The sequence below is a fragment of the Apus apus genome, chromosome 21 (assembly GCF_020740795.1).
Source record: "Apus apus isolate bApuApu2 chromosome 21, bApuApu2.pri.cur, whole genome shotgun sequence".
NCBI classification, from domain to species: domain Eukaryota; kingdom Metazoa; phylum Chordata; class Aves; order Apodiformes; family Apodidae; genus Apus; species Apus apus.
In genome coordinates this window covers 6,267,869-6,291,398 of record NC_067302.1, presented here as the reverse complement: position 1 = coordinate 6,291,398, position 23,530 = coordinate 6,267,869, and the positions used below count along the sequence as shown (strand labels likewise).

The window sequence follows — 23,530 nt, the reverse complement described above, 5'->3', positions numbered from 1 at the left end:
GCCAGGCACTCGGTGGTCGCCGCCGCGGCCGGCGATTGGCCAGCGGGGAGAAGGGGGCGGGTTCCGGGGGCGGGGAAACTATATTAGGGGCGGACAAAGGCGGCGGCGAGGCCGTTCCGCTCGCCGCCATTTTGCGCAGCGGGCTCGGAGGAGCAGCAGCCGCGGCCGGCGCCCTCGCCTCCCACCACCACCATGTCGCGGGATCGGTTCCGTAGTCGTGGCGGCGGCGGAGGCGGCTTCCACCGGCGCGGCGGCGGCGGTGGCCGCGGCGGCCCAAACCACGATTTCCGCTCTCCGCCGCCCGGCATGGGCATGGGCCAGAACCGCGGCCCGATGGGGGGCGGCCCGCAGGGCCCGGGCGGACCGCCGGGCGGAGGCCCGAAGCCCGAGCCGCCGAAACCACCCGCGTCGACTTCTGCTCCGCCTTCTTCGTCCTCTTCACCCGCCGCCACCACGGCGGGCCCTGCCGGCAGCCAGGCCGGCCCTGGGGCGCCTCAGGCATCGGCGCTGCCCGCGGGGCAGCCGCCGCAGCAGCAGACCCCGGTTTCGGCGCCCTCCTCCACTCCCTCCGGCCCGGGGGGGCAGCCGCAGCCCAAGCCGAGCCCCAGCCCCACCCCGGCCGGCGGCCCTAAGAAAGGACAAGGACAGTCGCCCGGCGGCGGGCCCAAGGGACCGGGCGGCCCCCAGCAGGGGCCCGGCGGGCCGCACAAGGGCGGGCCGGGCCATCGCGGCGGGCCGGGCGGAGAGCCGCGGGGCCGCGGGCAGCAGCACCAGGGACAGCAGAGCCTCTCCTCGCAGCAAGGCCCGGGCGGCGGCGGCGAGAAGCTGTCGGACGAGGTGAGTCACGGCCCCCGCCTCGCCGAGCACAAGATGGCGGCGGCTGCGGCCGGGAACGGCGGCTCCGCGCGCCCGCGCCGCCATCTTGAGGGGAGGGGCGCGCGGCCCGGGGCGGCCGCGGGGCCCGAGCGGCCCGGGCGGGCTCCCCGCGGCCCGGGCGGGCTCCCCGCGGCCCGGGCACCTCCCGGCCGCAGCCTGAGGCAGCGCGGGGTTTGTATTGCGGGGCTGCGGGCCTCCTGGGGCGAGATCGGCCGCGGCTTGGCGGTGCAGGCAGCGGGGCTGCACGCAGTGACGGCTCGAACTGGTCTGCTTCTTTGTAGGGATTTAAAGCAAACCTCTCCCTTCTGAGGCGGCCCGGGGAGAAGACCTATACTCAGCGTTGCCGTTTGTTTGTTGGGAATTTGCCTGCCGATATAACAGACGAAGACTTTAAGAGATTGTTCGCTAAATATGGGGAGCCAGGAGAGGTTTTTATCAACAAAGGGAAAGGCTTTGGATTCATTAAATTGGTAGGCTTTTGTGCTGTACGTCCATCCCTTTAATTCTCAGAAAATAGTATTTTACAGTTTGGTTTTCTAAAATTGGATCTCAAACTTTCCCCAGGAATCTAGAGCTCTTGCAGAAATTGCGAAGGCAGAACTGGATGATACCCCCATGCGGGGTCGACAGCTCCGTGTTCGGTTTGCCACACATGCTGCTGCTCTTTCAGTGCGCAATCTTTCACCCTATGTGTCTAACGAGTTGCTGGAGGAAGCTTTTTCCCAGTTTGGTCCAGTGGAAAGAGCTGTTGTGATTGTAGATGACCGAGGTAGATCAACAGGAAAAGGCATTGTTGAATTTGCATCAAAGCCAGCTGCAAGAAAAGCATTTGAACGGTGTACTGAGGGAGTGTTTTTGTTGACAACGTAAGTATATCGCTGCTTAGGATTTTTAGGTTTAAGCTGCATAAAATTGTCAGCTTCTAGTTTTTCAGAATCGAGATTCTTACGGAAAAGTAAAATGAGTGTTTCTTTGTTCAGCACTCCTAGGCCAGTTATTGTGGAACCGTTGGAGCAACTGGATGATGAAGATGGTCTTCCAGAAAAGCTTGCTCAGAAGAATCCCATGTATCAAAAGTAGGCACTGTCTTTTGGCATAGAGTATATAGATGATGTATGTACTATTGTTCCAGACTCTTGAGAGACATGGAGCAATTATTGGGAAACAGGCTTAGAATTTTGAGTAGCAATTTCAGTTCTTTTTTTTTTTTTTGTTGAAGTTGGCTTTTTGGTAATGTAACATACTGATTTGGTTAGTACATTCCCTGAGGGTTACACAATCTTCTGCATTGTGACACAAAGTAAAGCCTTCATAGCCTTGTAACAGATGCGTTTTGGTATATGTAGAAACTCTTGAAAATCAGGCTTAAACTGTTCTTCCTGTTTTTGAGAACTGTCATCTCACTTCAGGCATATCTCATGTTGATGATTGCGTAGGGATTTTATAAACATGTTTATGGTATGAAAAGAGAAGTAAAATTTTAACACAATCCATGATTAATAAGAGTAGTTCCCTATGTAATTGCATTACAGAGGGGACTACTGGGCATAAACGGGTGGGCAAGAGTCTATAAGAGTCTTTTTCTGAGTAGCAGTTTTAGGTCTGTATATTGAATGAGTTGTAAAAATACTGTATTTTCCCATATCACAAAAGGGAGTGCAGGGGGCAGATCCAGTCAGGTCTGGTTTGTATGAGAAAGTGTTCAAAATCAGTACCTTTGATCAAAAACCATAAACAGTGTGGAGGCAGTGTCTTTGAAAACAGTGCAGATTAGTGTAGTGTTAAACGTTGAAATGCTTTATTTACATTGCTAATGCGTGGAAAGCTTTTGAACTTTTCTAGTGTTGTTCCATTAATTACTGACTCTTAGACTCCAGTTTCTTTATATGACAAACTGTTGGCCCTGAGGCATTTTGAAAACTCTTTTAACTTAAAATCAAAGCTTGTTCCTTGCCTTTGACACACGGTGCTTTGGGTAAAGCGGCACTGAAAATTCCATCTCTGTGTGCCGGTGTTTTGAGCAGCTGTCCCTGCTCAGGCAAAGACCTGCCTTGTGGGAAGGATTTTGCACCTGGCAGTTGCCAGCAGTGGAGGGTCTCAAGAAGTTAAGAAGTAGAACTGTAAGTGGGAAGGTTGGTGTAGATGTGATGGTGCGGGAGTCTCCATTTGTTAAGGTGGCTGTGGAATTTATTCACAGTCAATGCTGCAGTTTCAGTGTGTAAAATGCGGTGTTGTTACCAGCATTGTGGCACAGCAAGTTTACCACTTGGTAGTTGAGAGGCAGTGTTTTCAGGGGGCCTTGATGTGCCCTGGTAATTCTACTTGTGGTGATTGATTGACCTTCAGTTGCCAGGTTTACTCAGTCTGAACGAGCATCTTCCTTTCTGCAGGGAAAGAGAGACTCCTCCCCGTTTTGCTCAGCCTGGCAGCTTTGAGTTTGAATATTCCCAAAGGTGGAAATCTTTAGATGAAATGGAAAAACAGCAGAGAGAGCAAGTGGCAAAAAACATGAAAGATGCCAAGGACAAACTTGAAAGTGAGATGGAAGATGCTTATCATGAGCATCAGGCAAACCTCTTGCGGCAAGGTAATTGGCTCTGAATTCTGTGTCATGTTTTTTGTTTTCATGCTAGTTTAAATGTATGGCTGTTTAATGGCTTAATGAATAAACTGCTTTCCCACTGCTAACTTGAGAATTTAGCCTTAAAGAGAAAATGGTAGTTTTTCAATTTTTTTAAATGAAGTATTGTCAAGAGTAGTGGCACTCAGAAGGCAGCTGTCTGCTGTAGTGCAGCTGAGGTTGATGGAGCTCAAATCTGGGTTTAGATGTGACCCCAGTTTGACATAGCTGCTGACAAGCTTCATTTCTGCAGACCTCATGAGGCGCCAGGAGGAGCTGCGGCGTATGGAAGAGCTCCATAACCAGGAAATGCAGAAACGCAAGGAAATTCAGCTGAGGTTGGTTTGGCTTTCCTGGGATTGTTTTCAATGTTACAGTTGTTTTTTTGAAAATGACTTCTATATGAAAGCTTTTATTTTTCAAGAAACACCATTGCTGCTTCAGTTTGCGTATGAGAAATTGAATGGCAGTGCAAGTTTTTCCTGGAGTATGTGAGCATCATAGAGTATCTTTTTATTGCTGAAGTGCAGTCAGTCATTCAGTGCCTTTTGAATTGCTCATGTAAGTGATGTTGAGTGTTGAGCTTGTTACACTGCTGAGGATTAACAGTCTCCTCTGGGGTGACCAGGCAGGAGGAGGAGCGTCGCAGGCGGGAAGAGGAGATGATGATACGTCAGCGGGAGATGGAAGAACAAATGAGAAGACAGAGGGAAGAGAATTATAGTAGGATGGGTTACATGGATCCAGTAAGTGAAAGTGATTTTTTTTGTTTTATACATTACCATGTTCAGGATTTTGTTGGTGTGTTTTCAAGTTTGATGCCTTTTGCTTCCTCTAGGTTAGGTAATGCGAAGCCTCTGTAGGTGAGGTGAGAGTGGTTGGCTGTACGTGGGTTTTATCACCTGAAAGGTGTGGATTTCATAGTAGATTTATCTGTGCTAAAAGTTGTTTCTTCTATGCAGAGGGAGAGAGACATGAGAATGGGTGGTGCCACCACAATGAACATGGGAGGTAAAGAATATTTAATAATTACTTTATGTGGTTAACTTAGAAAGTGTCAGAATATGATTATATGTTTCTCTTTCTTAGATCCTTATGCTTCTGCAGCCCAGAAATTCCCACCTCTTGGAGGTGGTGGCGGCATAGGTTATGAAGCTAATCCAGGAGTTGGCCAAGCAGCCATGAGTGGTTCTATGATGGGAAGTGACATGGTAACGTATCCTGTGGTGGCTTTAGTTTAGCACAAGGGAAATGTGGTGGTTGGCCATGGAGTTCTCTGCCAGTGTTCGGATGGTTGTGTAAATGTCACTGTTAACTGCTGACTTTCTTGTCAGGTGTTTAACATGAAGACTAGTGTGGCAGTATGTAGTACTAGAGTAGTTCTTAACCGTTATGGTAGCTGACAGTTGGGAGTTTTTTGTAAGTGAGTTCAAATGTGCTGTTAAGCATATTTGCAATTAACTCTGACTTTATTGGACTTTGGAAATTCTGCGTCACTGTTAGGCTTGGAAGGATTTTTTTAATAAATTACAGAGAATTTGACAAATTACTAGGTTACGTTTTATAATTAAGAGGCTTTTCAGCAAGTTGACTGACTGTATTTATGGACGAGAGATTTTTGTTCCTTTCTGATGTGTAACAATGCATTTATTGTGGCCCTTCCAAGCCTAGTTAGGATTGATGCATGTTGGTATGGGTGTGCTGTTAATTCAGAAATCTGCGCTCAAGTCAATTTAAGCAGCAGATTAACTTAAGTAATCAATGGTAAACAGCATATCACTTATTCTGTGTGCTGATGTTTTCCATAGAAGAGCAGAAATGCTGGTTTTTAGCTTCAGGCATGTTCCAGTGGTCCAGGACTGCAGCCATTTTGTGGTTCCTACCTCTTATTTTCCTGTCTTGGGCATGACTATATAGGTAGAATTTGTTAAAGCTACAGCATATCTCATGTTCCAAGGTATGCTTCCAGACTGCTGTTTTTAGCACACTATATGTGTGAATGGCTTTGAGCCTGCTTGGTGTTATCACACTGAGCAACACAGATGTAGGTTAAAGAAATGCCTAATGGGTAGGATGGAAATCTGTTGGCTTGGGGGGTGATATCAGTGTGCTTTCACCCTCCTGACAGGGTGTACACTCTGTAGCACAAACTGAACTAAATGATTTTTGGGTGTGCTTAGGCCTCTGGCTCAATGTGGTGAGCTACCATAGTAGCTTGTCAGATATCTTTTGTTTTTTTGGGGAGCCATATCTTTGGAATGATAACTTTGCAGGACATCACGGAGTCAGTAGACAGTGCCGTTGGCCTTAACGTATCTAAATAATCTACTGATATTTAAGCATTTCCTAAGTTTCCTGTGAACAGTTAGGTAGTCTGTGGTGAATGCTGTGTACATGTTTCTCCTGAAAATCGTGGTGCAGGTGCATGCTGAACTTGTGTAAGACTTGAAAATGTGATATGGTCAAAAGGTGTGACAGTAAGATGGTTTAACTGCCTCAAGGTTCTTAGAATGGGGATCTCTGCCACGCAGTGCTGTCACAGTGACTGGGCTGATACCTTTTAAGCAGAATTGGAGATAAGCTTAAGATATCATGAATTAGGCAGAAAATCCAGGTAATCTTCCTGAAATTCCTTTCTTGGAAGGATTGAAACTGACTTTCAGAAGTCAAGAACTCAAAGTGTGAATTTCCAGTTGCAGATCCTTTTGTAACAAACAACCTACCAGTGTTCTGTTACTTGGCAGTGGAAAATTTTCTTGAAATCAAAGTTTAAAGTTATCTTTGTGATGACCTGTCAGTTCTGTAGATTGAATGCTGACCACACCCACTGATACAGTAACTGAGTGAAGTACATGCAACTCGAGGTACTAGTAAAAAAAACCTTAAGTCTCTGCTTTATTGCAGAGTACTTGAGCTTTTACATCTTGGTGTGAAACCTTTCAACACTGAAGCTGTGAATTTTCCAAGAGCTTGTGGTGAAGGTGGGGTGGGAAGGGAGATACTGAGCGGATGCACGCAACCCTTTGTGCAGAGTTCTAACTGGAAACACTGGATAAATTGTAGTTCTTTGAACATGTTTCAGCATTATACAGCAGCCATTCTGGAGTGTGTGGGGTTTAAACTAATGCAAGTCTGTGATCGAGCAGTTGTGTTGGTTAGGTAAATCACTGGTCATGAGCTTTTTTTCACATTTTTTTTCTTCTTGCAATCCAGTAGTGCTCACAATCAGTTTTGGGTACTGCCTAAGGCCTCTGCAGTTTAGTCAGCAGACCGTAGTCTTAACCCCATCTTGAAAAGCACATGGTCTCTATTGCAGCACATGCCATTAACTGGTGAGTAGGCATTCTGTTTACAATGACATTTTATGAATGTCAGCTCATACTTCAGTGAACTGAAGACTGGTTCTCTGGCTAGGCTAATTTGGAAATGACAGTGGTGTAAACTAAGCTTTTACTGCACTAAAGGTGAGAAGTTTGCAAGCTATTTGCATTAACTTGGTTGAAATTTGCTAGCTCATTTGGAAAGTTGTTAATTCACGTCTGCACTAATGCTTACATTTCTAGCACTGCAGGGAGGATCTGTTCTTTGTAACAGATGTATGAGAATGCATCAAGTGGGAACATACCTCAAGGCATGTATTACAATAAACTAATTTTTAAATTACCCTTTTTTCCTTTCTATGTTCCCGGTACCTGTGGATCGACTCAATGGTGATTGTATCGACGAACCTTGACTACGGAACCTTCTAAAAATATATACTTAACACACATGGACATCAACTACATATAATGAACTGTTAATTCTGTTCCAATAGCGTCCTGAACGCTTTGGGCAGGGAGGTGCGGGGCCTGTGGGTGGCCAGGGTCCTAGAGGAATGGGGCCTGGAACACCAACAGGATATGGTAGAGGGAGAGAAGAATATGAAGGCCCAAACAAAAAGCCCCGATTTTAGATGTGACCTGTAGTTTCATTCCAATTTGTTTTTGTCTGTCTTGTTTAGACACCAACTTTTTAATTCTTGCATTTTAGTAAGAAAGCTACGTTTTTATGGATGTTAGAAACTTACTGACCTAATATTTGTAAGTGGTCTGTTTGGGCGAGTACAATTTAATTATGTAATGCAGTGTTTCAAAACAAATTTAGCTGGTTTTTTGATGTATAACGTCCCTAACTTGATGGCAGTGTACCTTGTGCCACTGAATTCCCAAAGTGTACCAACTTTTTTTTACTGTGCTTCAAATAAATAGAAAACTAAATGTAGTAACTCTTCTTGCCATTCGTGGTTAAACAAAGGAGACTGACTGCCACACCTTGAAACCTAGAGGCTCAAGCAGAGGTCAAACTAGACCTGGGTGTGGAGCTGTAGTGAAGAGTGGGATCTCCTCCCATAATGCCTCTAGCTAAAGATTGGGTCAAACAGTAGCCTAACTTTGCAGTAGGTGCAGATTTTTTGAGCGTTAATTGTGCTGCAATAAGGAAGCTAATGGAAACCTTGCAAGTGCTGCAACATACCGTAATAAAAGCTACACTGCAGAAGTGTAGTGCAGCATGTAATGACCTTCCTACAGATAATGAATGGGTGGTGGGATGGTAGCATTGACCACCTTGGCAGTTACTGCTTGGAATCTTTTAAAGACTTTAAGCAGAAGACTAGCAATGGTTATTTTAAAATAAATACATAGAATGAGTTGTATTGGCTGACTTCCTAACTAAGGGATTGTTAATGTGATATTTTTATGCTCTTAAGCTGTCTGTGATTACAGGATCTGGCCTTGCTCCGTATTGTACACTTACCTGAAAACTGCTTGGCATCAAGTCCAGAAGTGTTACTTGAGTGATAAGGTTAACTTGCTTATGTCCTCATGCTAATTGAGTGGACTAATTTGCATAGTTCAGAATACAATAATTTGTATTATGGGCACTGCAGGAACTATTCTTATATCATGTAGCTGGTGGGTGAATCCTAAAAACCTGTATGTAAAATACAGAAATTAGCTTGCTTGCATGATGGTTATCGCTCTTTTATTATTGATGTTTGGAGATAATGCATCAAAAGTAGTATCTGAATCTGGAGCTTAATAGCTATATTACACAGTATAAATAAACTCCCTTTAAGGTTCTTTTGTAGAAGATTTGATGAATTCGTTAGCTTGCTGTGCATTTTATTAAGACCCAGAAGAATTTTGAAGCATTCTGGACTCATTGATAAGGTAGTTGCTTTGCTTATTACTACATTGTACCAGATAAGCTGGGAACATGACTTCCCAGTGTAAAATACCTTGGTGTTAATGCAGGATACATCAACCTGCTTGGCACAAAGTAGGTGAACTTAGTCTGGCTGTACCTTCACAGATTCCCCAACCCCTGAGCATTCTGTGAGTAGTTTAACCTTCCAATGATCTTACCATTCCTTGTGCTAAGCATTGGCTAATTCTAAATTCTATGCTAAATTTTCTCTGTGGTTAAAACTTCAGTGTCAGATTGGCAGTATTTTAGAGTGCAGATTATTATCCCTTGTGAAGTCCTTGCTGTAAAAAATAGCATGTTGTGAAATGCTGATACCAGGTAACACTACTTGGAATACTAAGCTCATTAAATAGCGACTCAGCTTGTTTGGTGAACGCTTCTTATTTTCCCAGAAAAGTGTGGGGGTTGATAATATGCTGCAACAATGAATTGCTATTCAGGACATTCCGAATTGGCAGTTCCTAAACGGGACCAAGTATTTGGGAGTACTTGGATACTTAGTTTAAAAATCAGCAGTACCGATGCAATTTGCTTTATTGAAGTAGTGTTAAATAATGCATATGTTTTCTGGAGGGTGTTCATGGGACACCCTGAAAAGGTGAAGGTGTCTGAGATGGGGAATTCTGAACGTAAACATTAAATTAATTTTTTCAGTTTATTTTTCAGATTACATGTCATTCTTTATTAAAGAGATGCTGGTGCATATCCTAAAGTATGTTCTTTTGTAGTTCTGTAACTTGGAAGAGTGAAGGATGCTGATGTCCTTGTACCTTACAGAGATTGTCTTTTGGTACCCCTGTTTCGTACGTAAGCTGCTGTTGCTAGGTATTAAAAATAGCTGAGTTGCAAAACCATGACTAGTAAATATATTGAAATATTTGGCAGTTTTCAAAACAACTGAAAGTTTGGTTAAATCTAGCTTTGTTGTAGCTGCATAAGCAGAATTTCTAAAACAAGTTCTGCTTTGAGTTGCATGTATTAAACAGGCATACAATTAATGAGCCAACTTCTTTTCAAGACCTTTTAAAGGTGGTGTCTTAAAAGCTAGCAAACATCAACTCGAAAATCTGATAAAGTTGCTAAATGTGGGAGGTGAGAAAGTTACGTTTCTTTGATCTCTTCCTATGAGGTTTTGGACTTTTTTTTTCATAAAACCAGATTTATATGATTGACTAAAACCATTTAGAAAAGTGCTTCGTTGGTCAGACCTGGTTTTGGATGGTCTAGACCACATAACATTTTTGTACTGGATGTGGAGGACGTTGGCTGTTGCAATTTAGCTTGCTTGATCAAAATTGAGCCCATTTTGACTCTTAAGATCTCTAAAAACTGCAACCTGTAGAAACCGGTATCGTTATACATGTATCTTCACACTTTCTCAGAAATGAACACAATAATCTTATCTTCTGGTGTAGACACATTACACTAATCATTTATACAGCTAATGAGAACTGAAACTGCTTTTGAGATTTTGTGGTATATTTTTGTGGTAGAAAAATTATTGGCTTCTCCTTGGCAACCACTTATTGTGGCAGCAAGTTTTTGCTGGAGTTTTGAGACTGCAATTTACACTTAAAACTAGTGGCCTGCTACATAACTGCACTTAGCCAGCATTTCTGCAGTTCATAACTGTGAGGAACGTAGTACCACAAATGGCAATGGACATTAGGACCCGGATGTAGTATTCCTGCTTGCTCCAAGATTCTCATTGCCGACTGCGTACAGGTAGGTAACAAGCAATATAATCTAACTTGGTGACTTTCTATGTAATCTTATACTGTGGGTATTCTGACATCACACTTCTGACTGTGGAATTACAGTGCAGCACTCTCCATACCTGTATGTTAAGCTTGCATCAAAGCTGCGTGGTTTTCGGTTTTGTTTTGTTCAGAGTCAATAAGCAACTTACTGTGATTCTTAGATAAGTATTTTCAGACCCGATTCCTTTGTACATGTGACTCGGCTTGTGTGGATTTTTCCTAGTTCTGATGTAATGAAGATACTCTCAGATGATCTCTGGGGGGAAGAGGGAATGTGATCTTAAACTCACTTTACTAGTCAACTAAGTGCTCTCAGTGCCTAGAAAAGGACTTTTGAAACTTTCTGCAGTGACAGGATGGCCCATCTGCAGCACATCCCTTTGTAGTCTTGGCTCAGCAGGAACTATGGTAGCTGGTCTAGCCTTGTGTGCACTGCAGGATAGTCACAGCTTGCTGATTCAGTCAGCTTGGAGACTTGAAACATTTTTGAAGGCATACAAATAAATGCTTGGATGAATATCCCCATGAGTAGTTTTCTAGACCCTATTGGACATTTCATTTGTCTTTATTTTAATCTTTGATTGACAAGCATAATTCATTCTTCTGCCTTTAATTGACAGTGATGAGATTCTGTATTTCTGCCTCATAGAGTCGTCTTGGGTAGTGTAATGCCCAGCTTCATTTTTCATCAGTCTTGGGGATGTAATTCTAAAGTCTTCATCAGTAGAAATACTGAACGTAGTGTTCCAGGATTAATGTGCTTACATTTCCAGACATGCTGATCTCCAGCTCTTTTGCATTAGCTCTTGAACCTGAATTTCAAGGTCCCTTGTTTCAGCACATGATCTCGCTCTAGTCTGATGTTCACTATATTTCAGATGTTGTAACATGTTTTCCTGCTTGTTCTGCAAAGTTCTGCTTTGCATATTTGTTTCTGGTATTATTGTCACATTTGGACCCTTCTGTGGTATCTTCCAGGCAAGACTTGTGCTGGTGAGCAGGGGATCTGCTGGACAGCCTTGCCCTCTGCTGTAGCTCTCTCTTCATGTTCCACTGAAAGCTTGAAGTAGCAGCTGCACCTTATGTTCATAACAACAGGTCTTTGGTTACACCACAGTGAGTGTAGCTGAATTCTAGCTAGTCAAGCGGTGACACCACTTGCCACAAAGTCAGTTGGGCTTTTTTGTAATGGCTTACTCTTAACCTGTGACTAGAATTCAGTAGCAAAACTGATGGCAGTATGTGTACTGTCATGTAGCAAAACTGAATTGTTAATCTTTAAACCAGTGCTCAGATCTGACTAGTTTTTTCCAGTGTGCCCTGGATACTTTACTTGACCTGCAGTAATGTCGTGGAGGGGTTATTGGCCCATCTGCCTCATTCTGTTTACCTGAACTAGCAGGTTTTTGACACTCTTGGAGCAAGCAATTTGTCGCTGAACCATGGGTCTCATACCAGCTCTGACTGTCTGCAGTAATTAAACTTGGTGTGGTAGCTAACTTAAAAGCAAATAGTCATGTCTGCTCTAAGTCAGTCTGTAACAAGTGGGTACAAGAAATGACATTGAAGTGCTTGCATTGTGTTTCATTTTGGTTTTATCTGTGTGTAAAATACACTTTTTCTCAAATGCTCATTGAAGCTCAGAAGTGTGGTGTCAGAATACATCTGAGTACCTGCTAGGCCCTCAGGTCCAGATACTGGTGCTGTCAGGAGAGAGCACAGTGTGTATGGGGGCTTCACTGTAACATTAAGCATACAAAGTTGATTTGCTTGCAGTTTTCCCTCTAGCTAAACACTGAGGCCTGTGAGTAGCTTTAGGACTTGAGCAGTAATGGGGTTGCATGTCTCTGTTAATCATTGCCAGCTGCAGTGACATGATCAGGAAGGCCAGTGTATTGTTCCATTATGTTAAATGAGGCTAAGCATGTTGGAAAGGAGGCATAAAAAGTATGCTGTTCTGGGTAATTACTTGGCTTCTTCCACTACTAGCAAGTTTGGCATCAGCTAATTAGCTTCAGATTTTTTTTTTTTCTCTCCATACCAGCTAGTGGGGCTGTTAAATAGCTGCTTACTGGAAAAGGAAAAAAAGGGAGGATTGGCCTTCTCCCAGCTCTGTCATTGCTGCTAGGTAATGATTGACACGTTAGGACTTGGCTGTGCAATCCCGCAGTGGTCTGTGAACACCCCATCTCTATAAATGTTGCTTCTGAACACCAGTACTGAAGAGCTAACTGGGGGAGGGTTGGGGGAGGAGTGTGGCTATAAGTGAATCTGGAGTGTTAAAAGGATGCACAAAGATATAGTATCCCTTATGCATGGTGTTTGTTGCTTAGAAAACAAAACGTGCATACTGCTGCTCCTGAGGGCCATGATAAAACTCAGGTGGTGGGTTTGAGACTAAACTGGAACTTCTCCCTGCCTGGTCAGATCACACTGTGCCCGTGGTGTGATTTGCCTCCCCACTATAGAGGTGTGCACAGAACCTTGTACTTGCATCCCTTGCAGTTTGCCCTCAACTTAGCTAGAGTAAAAAGGCAGGGGGGGAAGGTCTCAGAAGGGAAGAATCTGTTGCTGCGAATAAAAGTAGTAGAGTGACAGTGCTAATCTTGAGTGTCTTCCTTTGGCTTCTGAAGCACTTCTAGGACTATTGAACCTGAGGGCTAGGGGTCCAGGGACACTGCACTCCTTCATGAAGGGGAAGAAAGAGGGCATAACTACAGGAGAAAACTAGGGTAAAATAGTTTAAGTAGCTTGACAAATTTGCTAATGCCTTCACATAAGGGATAGTATACCTCTGGCTGCAATCAAACTTCTTGTGCTCAGACTGGTGATTTACGGTTTGTGCTCAGACAAGGTGCAGTTTCTCAGTCAACTACCTGCATATTCCTTCATCTCTTTACAAGTGTTTAGGCTAGCCTATTTCTGCCCCTTACTCTTCCACTTAATGTTTTGGAATATTTTGTAAATTCCCCCCTCATAACTAATCAGTCCATGTATCTTAAAACCTTACTTTTAAGTTAGCTTTGAAATGGTCATAATTTTCTGTGTATTACTCTAATAACTTGGCTTGTTATCCTTTAGGTGAAGATGAAAGCTGAATGAAACTGGAGTGCTCATCCATGGAAGGTAAGCATCACTTCTAGTCTTATTCTGAAGGGGTGAAATAATGAAGGTTTCTGGGCACTTGATACTAAGTCCCTAAATGAATTGGAAAATACTGACAAATCAGTGAATACATGAGATGTGTAGGGTACAACCTGGTACTGCTGTGAAACTGTGGGGTTAAGCACCCAGACTCCATTTGGGCTTGATTCCTTGACAGCATTGGTTAAAAATACCTTTGTAGTCCTGGGTTTGTGGGAAAGATTTCATTGTAGTTTTAACTTCTGAATATGTTTCCAGTTCGGGAGCTGAGCATGAGCACATCCAGCATGATGCCCAGTGATAATCTGGATGGACCAAGATACCAAGTGAACAAGTAAGTAGGTGGTGTCCCTGTGCTGCTGTAAGAGCTCAGTAACCCATCTCTCTGTGATGCATTGTGTTCTTCCTGCCTGAAGTTTGCCCTTGGTTAATATCAATTTTATATAGAACTTCTGAACCTTTCTTCTACAGAGCCAAGATACAACCATTGTTTGAGGCTTTTCAGCCCTGCAGCATCAAATAAGCTCTGCCCTCTGAATGCTCTAGGTGGTCAGAAGAGAAATAACCATTTCTGCATTTAGGCTTTGGTGAAAGGGGGTGGGTGATTGTCAGCAAGGAACAGGGAACAATAGAGCAGCTGCTTCTCAAGTGTTACCTAAAGTTGTTAAAAAGCTACTTTTCTGAAATATTTTCATGAATATCGAACTGTCACAATTGCCTGGAAGATTAATTGGCAAATATGAGAGCACAAGTAGATAGTGATTTAGGGAAGTAAATTAACTTTCAGAGCTGGAATTAATGACATTTTCCCTCTAGTTTACCACTAAAATTACAAGGGGGCACTTCAGATATTTAAAATGTGTGCGGAGGAACATGTGAAGTACCTTAATTCAGGGGTGATGGGTAAGTAACAGCTTAGATGTGCCACCACTGACCCTGTGAGATGTGAAGCCATTGGGATTCCATGGGTGAACTCCCATAGAATTGTGTGATGTATCACCACTGCCCTTGTTTCTAGGGTAGTAAACCACAAAGCTCTTTCAGATCTGTGAGATTTATGAAGTAGATGAAAATGGGAATGTTCATTTAATCTCAAGCTTGACATAAAAACTTAATGATCCTAGAGTACATTTGACAGGGACATGGCTGTTGTGATGCACTGGGTTCCTTTCCATGTCACTGTGTGATTTCTGCTGGCATTTATAATGTTCTTTCTAACTCTGTGCTTTGCACTTGCAGAAGAAGATGAAGTCAATGCAGTGAAGAGGAGCCAGGAGCCTACAATTTAAAAAAATAAATTATTTTTTTTTCTATAAATGACTTCTGTTTTATTCCAGAGTGTATGCAGTGAGTGAGCAATCTGTTCAGCTTAGTGTGGTAGGGATGATTGAGAAACTGCCACAAGGGAGGCTGTAGAAGGGCACATGGAATGTGCTTGGGGTGCTGGAGCGAAGGGCTTGGGTGGTGTGTCCTGCTGTCAACTGTGACAGGCACATGGGGGAGACTCACTTGTCACAATTCTTTGGGAGCCAGAGAAGTGTTGGATTTTAGCTCTTGCAGCACAAATGACCATGGTTCATATTGCTTTATTTGATACTTCAGACAGCTGTACTGTGCACATAGTTCATGCTGTCATTTATTAAATACTACCCTTAATTTAGATACCAGCAGAAGTGTTAAAACAGCAGCAGGGGCTGTTCATGCAGAACCCTCTTAACAGGGGTTTCCACAACAGTGGCATGAAGAGGCTTGGAGAGGGGAGCAGGTGCTTGTGGCAGGGAAGGCTGGTGCTGCAGTCAACGCTGCTCACTGCTGCTCTGCACTTTCTCTTGCAATCAAGCAGTCAGGCACAGGATAATCGAGGTGTTTCACTCTGATTTCACTTTATCAGGCTATTGTTGAGATCCAGAAAAGGCTTCAGCAAGAAGTTTTGTGGCTCCTCAATAGCTGTGCTGCAGGGGGTGGCTTTCAGTGCCTTTGTCTCCACAGTCACCGCAGGCTTCCACAGCCTTCCCCCCCATCCCCAAATTCTGTCATTTTCCAGTGAATTGTCCCGATTTCCACTGTTGCAGCATTGGCTGCTTCCTCTCTTGAAACTTGCAGCCTGAATGTGGTTCCAGCCTTCTATGTGCTGAACTTCACCTTTGTAACAAACTTGTTTTGCTTTTGGGAGTGAAATGGGATGTTTTGGAGTGTGGGTTGTTCTCATCGCCTGCTAAATGACTGGTAGGAGCAGGTTTTACTCTGATAGAAGGTTATTGGCCTCTGGGTGGTAAAGCTGATCACCTGCTACTGCCGAATGTTTCATTAATTAAATTGCCTCCTGTAATTAAAAAACGGAGGCTGAGGGCAGGGAGGAAGGTACCATGTGCAAGAGTCCCAGCCCAGGAACGCAGCTGTGTTCATCTGCCGTGTCTCCTGCCGTGAGGGGCTTTTCCAAGCCCCTGGTGCTGTGCTGGGAGGCAGGGGCAGTGTGACCCCCGGGGGCAAGTCAGCAGTGCTGGGGCAGCCCCTGCGCTGGGCCCGGCGCTCTGGGAAAGGCAAACGCACTGTGAAAGGGTTTTGCAATGTTTGCACAAAAAAAAAACCACCTCTGTCCTGGCCACGTGCGGGCTCTGCCCTGTGGCAGGGACAACACGCGGCTGCTGGAGAGAGGAGAGGGGGATTTTTTTGAGCTGAAGGAGCTGGGCGGGCAGGAGTCAGCCTGGCTCTTGTGAGCAGCAAGGCTGGGAGCGGTGACAGATGCTTCCTGCGCGCTGGAGCTGCGACCCGGCGCTGTGGGTGTGGAGCTGCTGCAATCTGGTGGTCAGGATTTGCTCTTTTTTTAGAAATCTTTTTTTCCCAAGGGGTTTCTTACGACAAAGAAGGGCTGCATCCTGCCTCGCTGTTTTTTATCGTCCCTCGGCGTATGAGCCACAGCAGGAAGAAGCTCCAAGTCCCTGCGAGCGGCTCCTCGGCTGCGCTCGAGCCGAGGGATGATTTTCGGCTGCCAGGAGTAAAAATAGCGCTGCCCTCACTGCGGCTCCGGGAAGCACGGCCCGTGCCCGCTGGCCGCGTTCCCGTGTGATGTGCTCTGGGTGATCCTGCTCTGGCAGGAGGGTTGGGCTGGATGATCTTTCCAGGTCCCTTCAAAACCCTGAGATCCTGTGATTCTGTGCTCCAGGCTGTGCCCCTTGCGCTGTCTGGTGCTTCTGGAGAAACGGTTCCTGCTCTTTCAAGATTTGCTGGCGTTAAACAAACGTTTCCACTTAAATCACAGTAACGTCAGTGCCCCGCAGCCTTCCTGGGCTCTGGCTCTTGCGGATCCGGGGCGGCCCTTCCCGGGAGCCTGGGCGCGGGTTGTGACGCAGGCCCGGGAGGACTCAGCCCCTTTCTTCACCCAAACCGGGCCTCCCTGGTGCCAGAAGAAAATCCTTGCAGCAGCTGCTGCCTCCACAACCAGCCCTGCCGGACCCGCAGGGCTGCCGCTGTCCCTGCCTGCCGCCACGGCCGCCCACAGCCCGCGGCCCCCCGTGGGTGCTCGGCACGCAGCTCCCCCCTTTCATGGCTCTCACACAGCCCCAGCTGCCGGGGTTGTTCGGGGGGGTCCTTCCCCACTCGCACATTGCTCACCCTGCCCTGCTGTGGTGGGAAGACGGTGCTGGGAGGGGCAGGGAGGGACCAGAGCCTCGGGGGCTGGAGCTGCAAAGCTAAGCCCCCCTCTCGTACCCCAGCAGCACCCATGGCTGGGGAGGGGGGGTCCCTGCCTCTGCCAGGACGGGGTTGCGGGGCTCGGGCAGGGTGCGGGGGTCGGGGCCGGCCCGAGCCGTGCTGGGCCGGGCTGAGCAGCCCCGACCCGCCCCCGTCCCCGCCCGTCCCCGCCATGGCGGCGGCGTTCACCGCCCTCCGCGTTCTGCTCGGGCTGTTCTTCTTGCTGACCGGAGCCGTGAAGGTCTCGGACCGGCTCTCGGCCGATCTGCACCGGCACATGGTGGGGGGGGGCCCGGCCACGGCTGCGGGGCCGCGGGGGGCAGCTGGGGGGGGGCTGGGCTAGTTCGGGGAGTGTAGGGTTGAGCATGAACTGGGCTGAGCCTTTTGGGGTGGCCAAACCTGAGCTCTTTGGGGTGCAGGGCTGAGCCCTCGGGAGAGGGATGAGCAAGTTGGGGTGCTGGGCTGAGCCTTTCTGGGGGAGGAACTGAGCCCATCTGGGCACAGGGCTGAGGAGAGTGGACCCTGCCGGAGGGGCCCCAGGGCTCAGGGCTGCTTCCTTTCCCTCTTTGCCCTTCCCAGAAATCGGAATTTGTGCGGTTTGCCGAGGTCTTTCCCCTGAAGGACTTTGGGTTTGTGCCAGAGCCGGGCCAGTACCTGGAGGTGGTGGGCTGGGTGGAGGTGGTGGCTGGGCTGCTGCTGGCGTTTGGCCCCCAGCTCCTGCAGGAGATCAGCAACTTCATCCTCAGTGTCATCATGATCGGTGAGAGCCAGCGGGTGCCCACCACCCTGCGCGGGGTCCTGGGGGACGCTTGGGCAGGGACCCCAGTTCCCATGCTTTGCTCCTCTCCCAGGTGCCATCTACACGCTGCTGGTGCTGCAGGAGCCCCTGGCCATGTGCGCCCCTGCCACCCTCTGCCTCGGCCTCCTCCTGCTGCTCAACATCCGTGGGCACCCGGCCCCCCCCAAGCCCAAGTTCGAGTGACCAGAAACAGAAGGATGGATGGCTTGGTTGGTGGGAAGCGATGCCTTTCTGGTATTTCTGGGGACAGCATCGCTTCCCAGGGGGTAACTTGCTGCTGCAACATGATGTGTCCTCTCCTGCTGCTGCGGGGGGCCCTGGCACTGGTTGTCCCCACGCTGTGGGACCCAGACTGGTGCTTTGGGCCATGCCACTGCTCCAGCAGCTCCGTTGCTAAACTCGCACAAGGTGCCTGGCTCTTCCTGGTGTTGGGCCACGCCGGGCTGGGCCAGCTCTGCTCTCCTGGAGGCTTTTGTATTTTGGAATAAAGCCTCTTGTTTTTAATGTTTTGCCTCCCATTTTGATTTCTGCCTCCTCCCACGCTGAGCCATGGGAGCTGAGGGGATATAATGGGGCTGGAGGCCCCAGTCCACTGGAGCAGCACCTGGAGACAAGGACTGGGGCCAGGCAGGAGTGGGTGGCAGCTGGCATGGAGGCAGACAGCCAGGAGGGAGAGTCCCTGGCTGCCCGGAGCCACCCAGCAATGTGCCAGGCCACTTGCTGCACATCCTGGGAGGTGACAGCAGCAGCACAACCCCCCAGACCCTGTGCCCGGGCAGGCACGTGCTTTTTGGGGATCTTGCTGCAGTGGTACCCTGCACCCACAGGGACCCCTCTACCACCCCAGATGGGCACAGCCAAGTCATTCTGCTCAGGATGAACCCTAAGATGATGTTTGAACCCAGTGTGGTTCCCAGCAAGGCAGCTGGGGTGGCTGTGGGAGGAGACCGGGCATCTTGGGATGAGCCGAGGGGGTACAGCAGCCCTGAACCCCCAGCAGGATCCAAACCACGTTGAGATGACACATTTGATGTCCCAAAGGAGCAGCCAAAAATTGCAGAGCCATGCAAAGCAGCGAGTCAGATGCTCACAGAACTTGGGGACTGGGGTGCTGCTCCCCCTAAATCCAGCTTTGAAGCCAACAAAAGCAGTAAGAGCCGGGAGGAGGCAGATTCCAGCTTTGATCCTTTTAGGGTCATCCCCCTTTCCCTCCAGCTGCCGCGTGTGGAAATTTGACCCTCAGTCTCTTTCATCCCAGTGTGGGTGGGAAAAGGGCCCTGGGAAATGGTCCTAGGGGGGTGCTGGCAGTGGTATGTGGCACAGCCAGCCCACCCCCACATACCCCCCGCCCTGTCAGCCGGCGCAGGGGGTCTTAGTCTGGCTCCAGCTGGGAATCCCCCATTACATACACACACAGGTGCTTTGCCTGCTCCAGCTGCCATCCCATGGGCACTAACCCCTGCGGGGTCTTGGGACAGGGAGGAGGGTGGATCAGACAGCCCCTGCCTCCCTCCAGCACTTAAAGCCACTCCTGGCTGGACCAGATGGAGAGGAGCAGCCCGAGGGGACACAGCCGGACCAGCCTGACCCATTGCAGTAACTGGGTGAATGGGAGCATCCCCTGTGCAAACAGAGGCTGGGGAGGGAGAGGGAAAGGGGGACTGTGAGAGAAACTGGGGGATCCTTGGGGGTCTGTGCTGACTCTGCAGAATAACTGAAGCCTGCTGGGATGGGCCCTGAATCCTCCCCCAGCTTGGCAGTTTGTGCCCTCCATGCCTCAGCCGGGTGCTGGGTGCTGCGTGTGCTGGGAAACACCCGCTGGGTGACTCAGTGCGGGCAGGGCGGTGTGGGCAGGCAGGGATGGGAGGTGGAACAGCGGGATGCAGCCCTGGGATGCAGCCCTGGGAAGCGGCCATCACGGCACAATGTGGTTAGCCATGGCAAACCTGCCTCGTGCAGGGCTGGGGGTCACAGAGGGCTGCTGGCCCCGTGCTTGTACCCCATCCCCACACTGGGGACTCTCTGCACTGGTGCATGTTGAGCTGGTGGGTGATTTCCCTGTGGGTGCACTGGGGGGCCGGATTTGGAGTGCTGGGAACTGGTGGCCCCAGCAAGCACATGGCCGTGTGGGAGGTGTTAAGCCCTGCAGCTGCCAGCTGGAGCTGGTGCAGCACCTCAGGGTGACGCTGGCCAGTTGCACCTGCTGCTCCCTGGGGAGCCCTGGCTGGGGTCCTTTATGGCTTGGGGGGATGTGGCTCTGGTTGGGCTGGGACAGGATTCTGGGATCCCTTGACAACTGTGAGGAGCCATTGGAGGCTGAGCCCCTCTGGCAGATGGTGCCATCCCTGTGGGGTCTCTGCCTCTAGTGCCCAGGAGCTATTGCAGGCACCCACCAGAGTGGTCACCCTATCTGGGTTAATGTCCCTTCACTGTCCCCCAAGGGCTGTGTTCAGGGCTGTGCCACTGACTGTCCCCCCATCTTTGCAGGAGCCCGGGATGAACAGCTCAGTGCCAGGGCTGCTGCCAGCGGGACAGCCCGGCGAGTGCGAACCCAGTCACCCGGTGCAGTTCATGCTGGTGCCCGCTGTCTACTGCCTGGTGCTGTGTGTGGGGCTGCCGGGCAACCTGGTGGCCTTACTGGTCTTCCTGCAGAGCGGCAAGGTGAGGAAGGCCATCCGCATCTACCTCATCAACCTCACGCTGGCCGACATCCTCTTCAACCTCACCCTGCCCCTCTGGATCCCCTACTACCTGGCCGGGGGGGACTGGCTGCTCTCGGAGGCCGCTTGCCGCCTGGCCGGGGCCACCTACTACCTGGCGACCTACAGCGCCGTCACCTTCATGGCGCTCATCAGCTTCAACCGGTTCTGCGCGGTGCGGCGGGCGCGGCGGGCGCTGCCGCTGACGGGGCGCCGGGGCGCCGCGCTGGCCTGTGCCCTGGCCTGGTTGCTGGGGCTGGGCTGCGCCGCGCCCACCCTGGCCACCCAGCAAACCTTCCCTGCCCGCGCCGGGGCCACCGCCTGCTTCGAGCAGCACGGCCTGGGCAGGCAGCAGGCCTACGCCTACGCCATGGTGGGCTTCTTCGCCGCCGCCTTCCTGGTGGTGCTGGGCACCTACGTCTCCATCGCACGGGCGCTCTCGGCGCCTGCCGCCCTCTCGCCGGGCTCCCACCGGCAGCAGGCGCGCGCCATGGTCCTAGGGATGCTGCTGGTCTTCGTGGTCTGTGTGGCTCCCTACCACCTCACGCTGGCCCCCTGGGTGGGCAGCCAGCCCCCTGAGCCACTCTGCGGGCCCCCCACCACCCTGGATGTGCTGCACGCGCTGAGCGTGGCCCTGCTCAGCCTCAACAGCTGCCTCGACCCCCTTGTCTACTGCTTCTCCATCCGGCGCTTCCGCGCTGACCTGGGACAGACCCTGCGCAAGATCAGCTGCTGCCTCCTGCTCTCCCCCCAGGCACCCTCCAGGCCCGTGCCCAGCGTCCGTGCATCCTCCTTTGCCTCCTAGTAACTGTGTTGGCTCTGGAGTCCTGCCCCCTGGCTGCTCTGGTGCCACAGTCCCAGTGGGATGGGGAGCAGTGGGAGGGGGCTCTGGCTTCGTGCTGCCCCTGCTCCACTCTGTGTGTTCCCATGGTTTCCTTTCACCCATGGATCCTGCCTTCTGCACTCACAGGCACCAAGGGGGGGCTGCTCACCTGGCAAGGGGGGGCTGAGCCACTGCAGGAGGGGCTGAATTGTGGTGGGACATGGTGAGACAGGATGGGAAGCCCAGGGGTTGTTGTCCCCTTCTGGCAGTCTCAATCCCATGGGAACATGTGTGATGAGAGACACCCACGGCATGAGCCAGGCTGCTTGGGGGGTTCTGGTTGGGGTCTCATGGCTGGTCCTGTGCTGCAGTGTGCCCACATCCCTGCTGCCCTCAGCCAGGATTAAAAACGAACGAGCCAAAGGCTTCCCCAGTGTCTTTGCTGGTGGGTGCCTGTGCTGCACACTGAGCAGCACCAGCTGCTCCTGCCCCGTGGGGCTGGGTGTGGGGCAGCCCCCAGCCCCCAAGCCACAGCCCCCATCTCCAGCCATGGCTCAGCACTGTTCCTGCAGCAGGAGTCAGCACCGGGGCAGCTTCTGCCCTGAGGGTTGCAGGGCCCTGCTCCCCCCCTCCCCATCCCCTGCCCTGCCCGCAGGTGGGTGGCTGCAGTGGGTGCAGTGCAGCCCCCAGCCCCACGCCTGCCGCCCACCTTCCCGGCGAGCCCCGGCGCGCAGCGGGGGCGGCGGAGCCGGCGCGGAGCCGTGGGCGGTTGTGTGGGAGGAAAATGGTGTTTTCCCAGCCCTGGCTCATTCCAGCCGCCGCCGCAGCCCTGCTCCCAGCACTGAGGGACAGGAGCGGTGTGTGCTGCGAGAACACGAGGGCTCTGGGGCAGGGGCCGGGGAGACTGGGGTGCATCAGCTGCCCCTGAGCAGGGGTCTCGCCCCCCAGCAAAGAGCTGCTGGCTGGCACACTCCGGTTCACTGGTGCTGGGGAAGGAAGCAGGAAGATCTGGGCTGCTGGGGCACAGGCGGGATGACACCTGGACACCAGGACATCTGGGTGCCACCTGTGCCCATCAGTGGTGGTTTGTTAAAAGCTGCTCAGCTGGTAATCGGGAGAAGAAGCTGCGGGGCTAGGCCAGGCCCCATGGGGACATGGTTTCCTTGTGCCATGGGGATCGTGCCCTCCAGGAGACCATGGCACAGTTAGCATGGCACAGGCTCCCGCAGTGCCTGGGCACTCTGCTCTGGATCTGTGCAGCCATGCCCATGGGCTGGGCTGGACAACGTGCCATGGTGCTGTGTCTTGGCAGAGCTGGGACATGGCCAAGGGTGCCTCTGCTCCATACATGGTCCTGGCCCAGCTGCCCTAGACCACCCGTTGTTCCCCTTTTGAAGTATGCATTAAATTTTAATTGTTTTATGTAACTGCTGAGGCAGTTGGGCAGAGCTCAGCTCCCCACGTGCAGACAGGAGCAGCCGTGCTGACAGCAGTGAGGGTGCTGCAGGGCCAGGCAAGGGCTGGGGCTGGGGTCATCCCCCGGGGGCAGCATCATGTTTGGTGGACTCAGCAGATGCTGAAGGTGGGGACAGCCACAGCTCTGGTTCAGGTGGGGAAGGACAGCAATGGGGGCCACATGACTGCTGAGCGGAGTGCCCCAAGATAGGGGTGGCCTTGCAGAGCCTCAGTGCTGGGAGTGGGGGACCTGGGTCTGGTCTTGCTCTCCCTGCACTGTGCTGCTCTCCCCACTGCCCTGGGTCTGGCACGTGCCGCCGTGTGCCTCCCAGCAGGGCGTGCAGGGAGGCGTTCACCACCTGATCGTTCCACGGCACTTGCAACCCGCGCACCCTCATTGTGATTATTATTAGCAAA

At 50.3% G+C, this 23,530-nt stretch overlaps 3 protein-coding genes across 5 annotated transcripts; all 3 read left to right on the top strand.

The window, feature by feature from the left end:
• The first annotated feature begins 109 nt into the window (after nt 1-109).
• On the top strand, nt 110-14,880 carry SFPQ (splicing factor proline and glutamine rich). Of its 2 annotated transcripts, XM_051637965.1 has the most exons (11): nt 110-837; nt 1,158-1,346; nt 1,441-1,742; nt 1,857-1,952; nt 3,267-3,463; nt 3,750-3,834; nt 4,125-4,242; nt 4,459-4,507; nt 4,586-4,707; nt 13,585-13,629; nt 13,906-14,880. In XM_051637965.1, exons 1-10 carry the CDS (start codon nt 193-195, stop codon nt 13,603-13,605), a joined length of 1,824 nt encoding a protein of 607 aa, XP_051493925.1. In that variant the 5' UTR covers nt 110-192; the 3' UTR covers nt 13,606-13,629; nt 13,906-14,880. The 2 variants fall into 2 exon arrangements, with proteins under 2 accessions (XP_051493925.1, XP_051493924.1); XM_051637964.1 differs by lacking the exons at nt 13,585-13,629; nt 13,906-14,880 and adding an exon at nt 7,311-9,455.
• Nucleotides 14,881-17,499: 2,619 nt separating this feature from the next.
• TMEM35B (transmembrane protein 35B) lies at nt 17,500-18,640 on the top strand. 2 transcript variants are annotated; one of them, XM_051637982.1, is made up of 3 exons: nt 17,500-17,617; nt 17,917-18,097; nt 18,189-18,640. In XM_051637982.1, the coding sequence occupies exons 1-3, from the start codon at nt 17,510-17,512 to the stop codon at nt 18,317-18,319; spliced, it is 420 nt and encodes a 139-aa protein (XP_051493942.1). In that variant the 5' UTR covers nt 17,500-17,509; the 3' UTR covers nt 18,320-18,640. The 2 variants fall into 2 exon arrangements, with proteins under 2 accessions (XP_051493942.1, XP_051493943.1); XM_051637983.1 differs by having other exon boundaries at nt 17,501-17,578.
• Nucleotides 18,641-20,632: 1,992 nt separating this feature from the next.
• LOC127393317 (platelet-activating factor receptor-like) lies at nt 20,633-21,640 on the top strand. Its single transcript, XM_051638293.1, has one exon. It carries the CDS (start codon nt 20,633-20,635, stop codon nt 21,638-21,640), a length of 1,008 nt encoding a protein of 335 aa, XP_051494253.1.
• Nucleotides 21,641-23,530: the final 1,890 nt, after the last annotated feature.

What these genes read in the sequence shown, in the direction of transcription:
- LOC127393317 (XM_051638293.1), top strand. Translation starts at nt 20,633, where the DNA reads ATGAACAGCTCAGTGCCAGGGCTGCTGCCAGCGGGACAGCCCGGCGAG.
- SFPQ (XM_051637964.1), top strand. Translation starts at nt 193, where the DNA reads ATGTCGCGGGATCGGTTCCGTAGTCGTGGCGGCGGCGGAGGCGGCTTC. An exon ending in GCGAGAAGCTGTCGGACGAG is followed by an intron (nt 838 to 1,157) that starts GTGAGTCACGGC and finishes GCTTCTTTGTAG; the next exon opens with GGATTTAAAGCAAACCTCTC. An exon ending in GGATGGGTTACATGGATCCA is followed by an intron (nt 4,243 to 4,458) that starts GTAAGTGAAAGT and finishes TCTTCTATGCAG; the next exon opens with AGGGAGAGAGACATGAGAAT.
- TMEM35B (XM_051637982.1), top strand. Translation starts at nt 17,510, where the DNA reads ATGGCGGCGGCGTTCACCGCCCTCCGCGTTCTGCTCGGGCTGTTCTTC. An exon ending in CCGATCTGCACCGGCACATG is followed by an intron (nt 17,618 to 17,916) that starts GTGGGGGGGGGC and finishes TGCCCTTCCCAG; the next exon opens with AAATCGGAATTTGTGCGGTT. An exon ending in CCTCAGTGTCATCATGATCG is followed by an intron (nt 18,098 to 18,188) that starts GTGAGAGCCAGC and finishes CTCCTCTCCCAG; the next exon opens with GTGCCATCTACACGCTGCTG.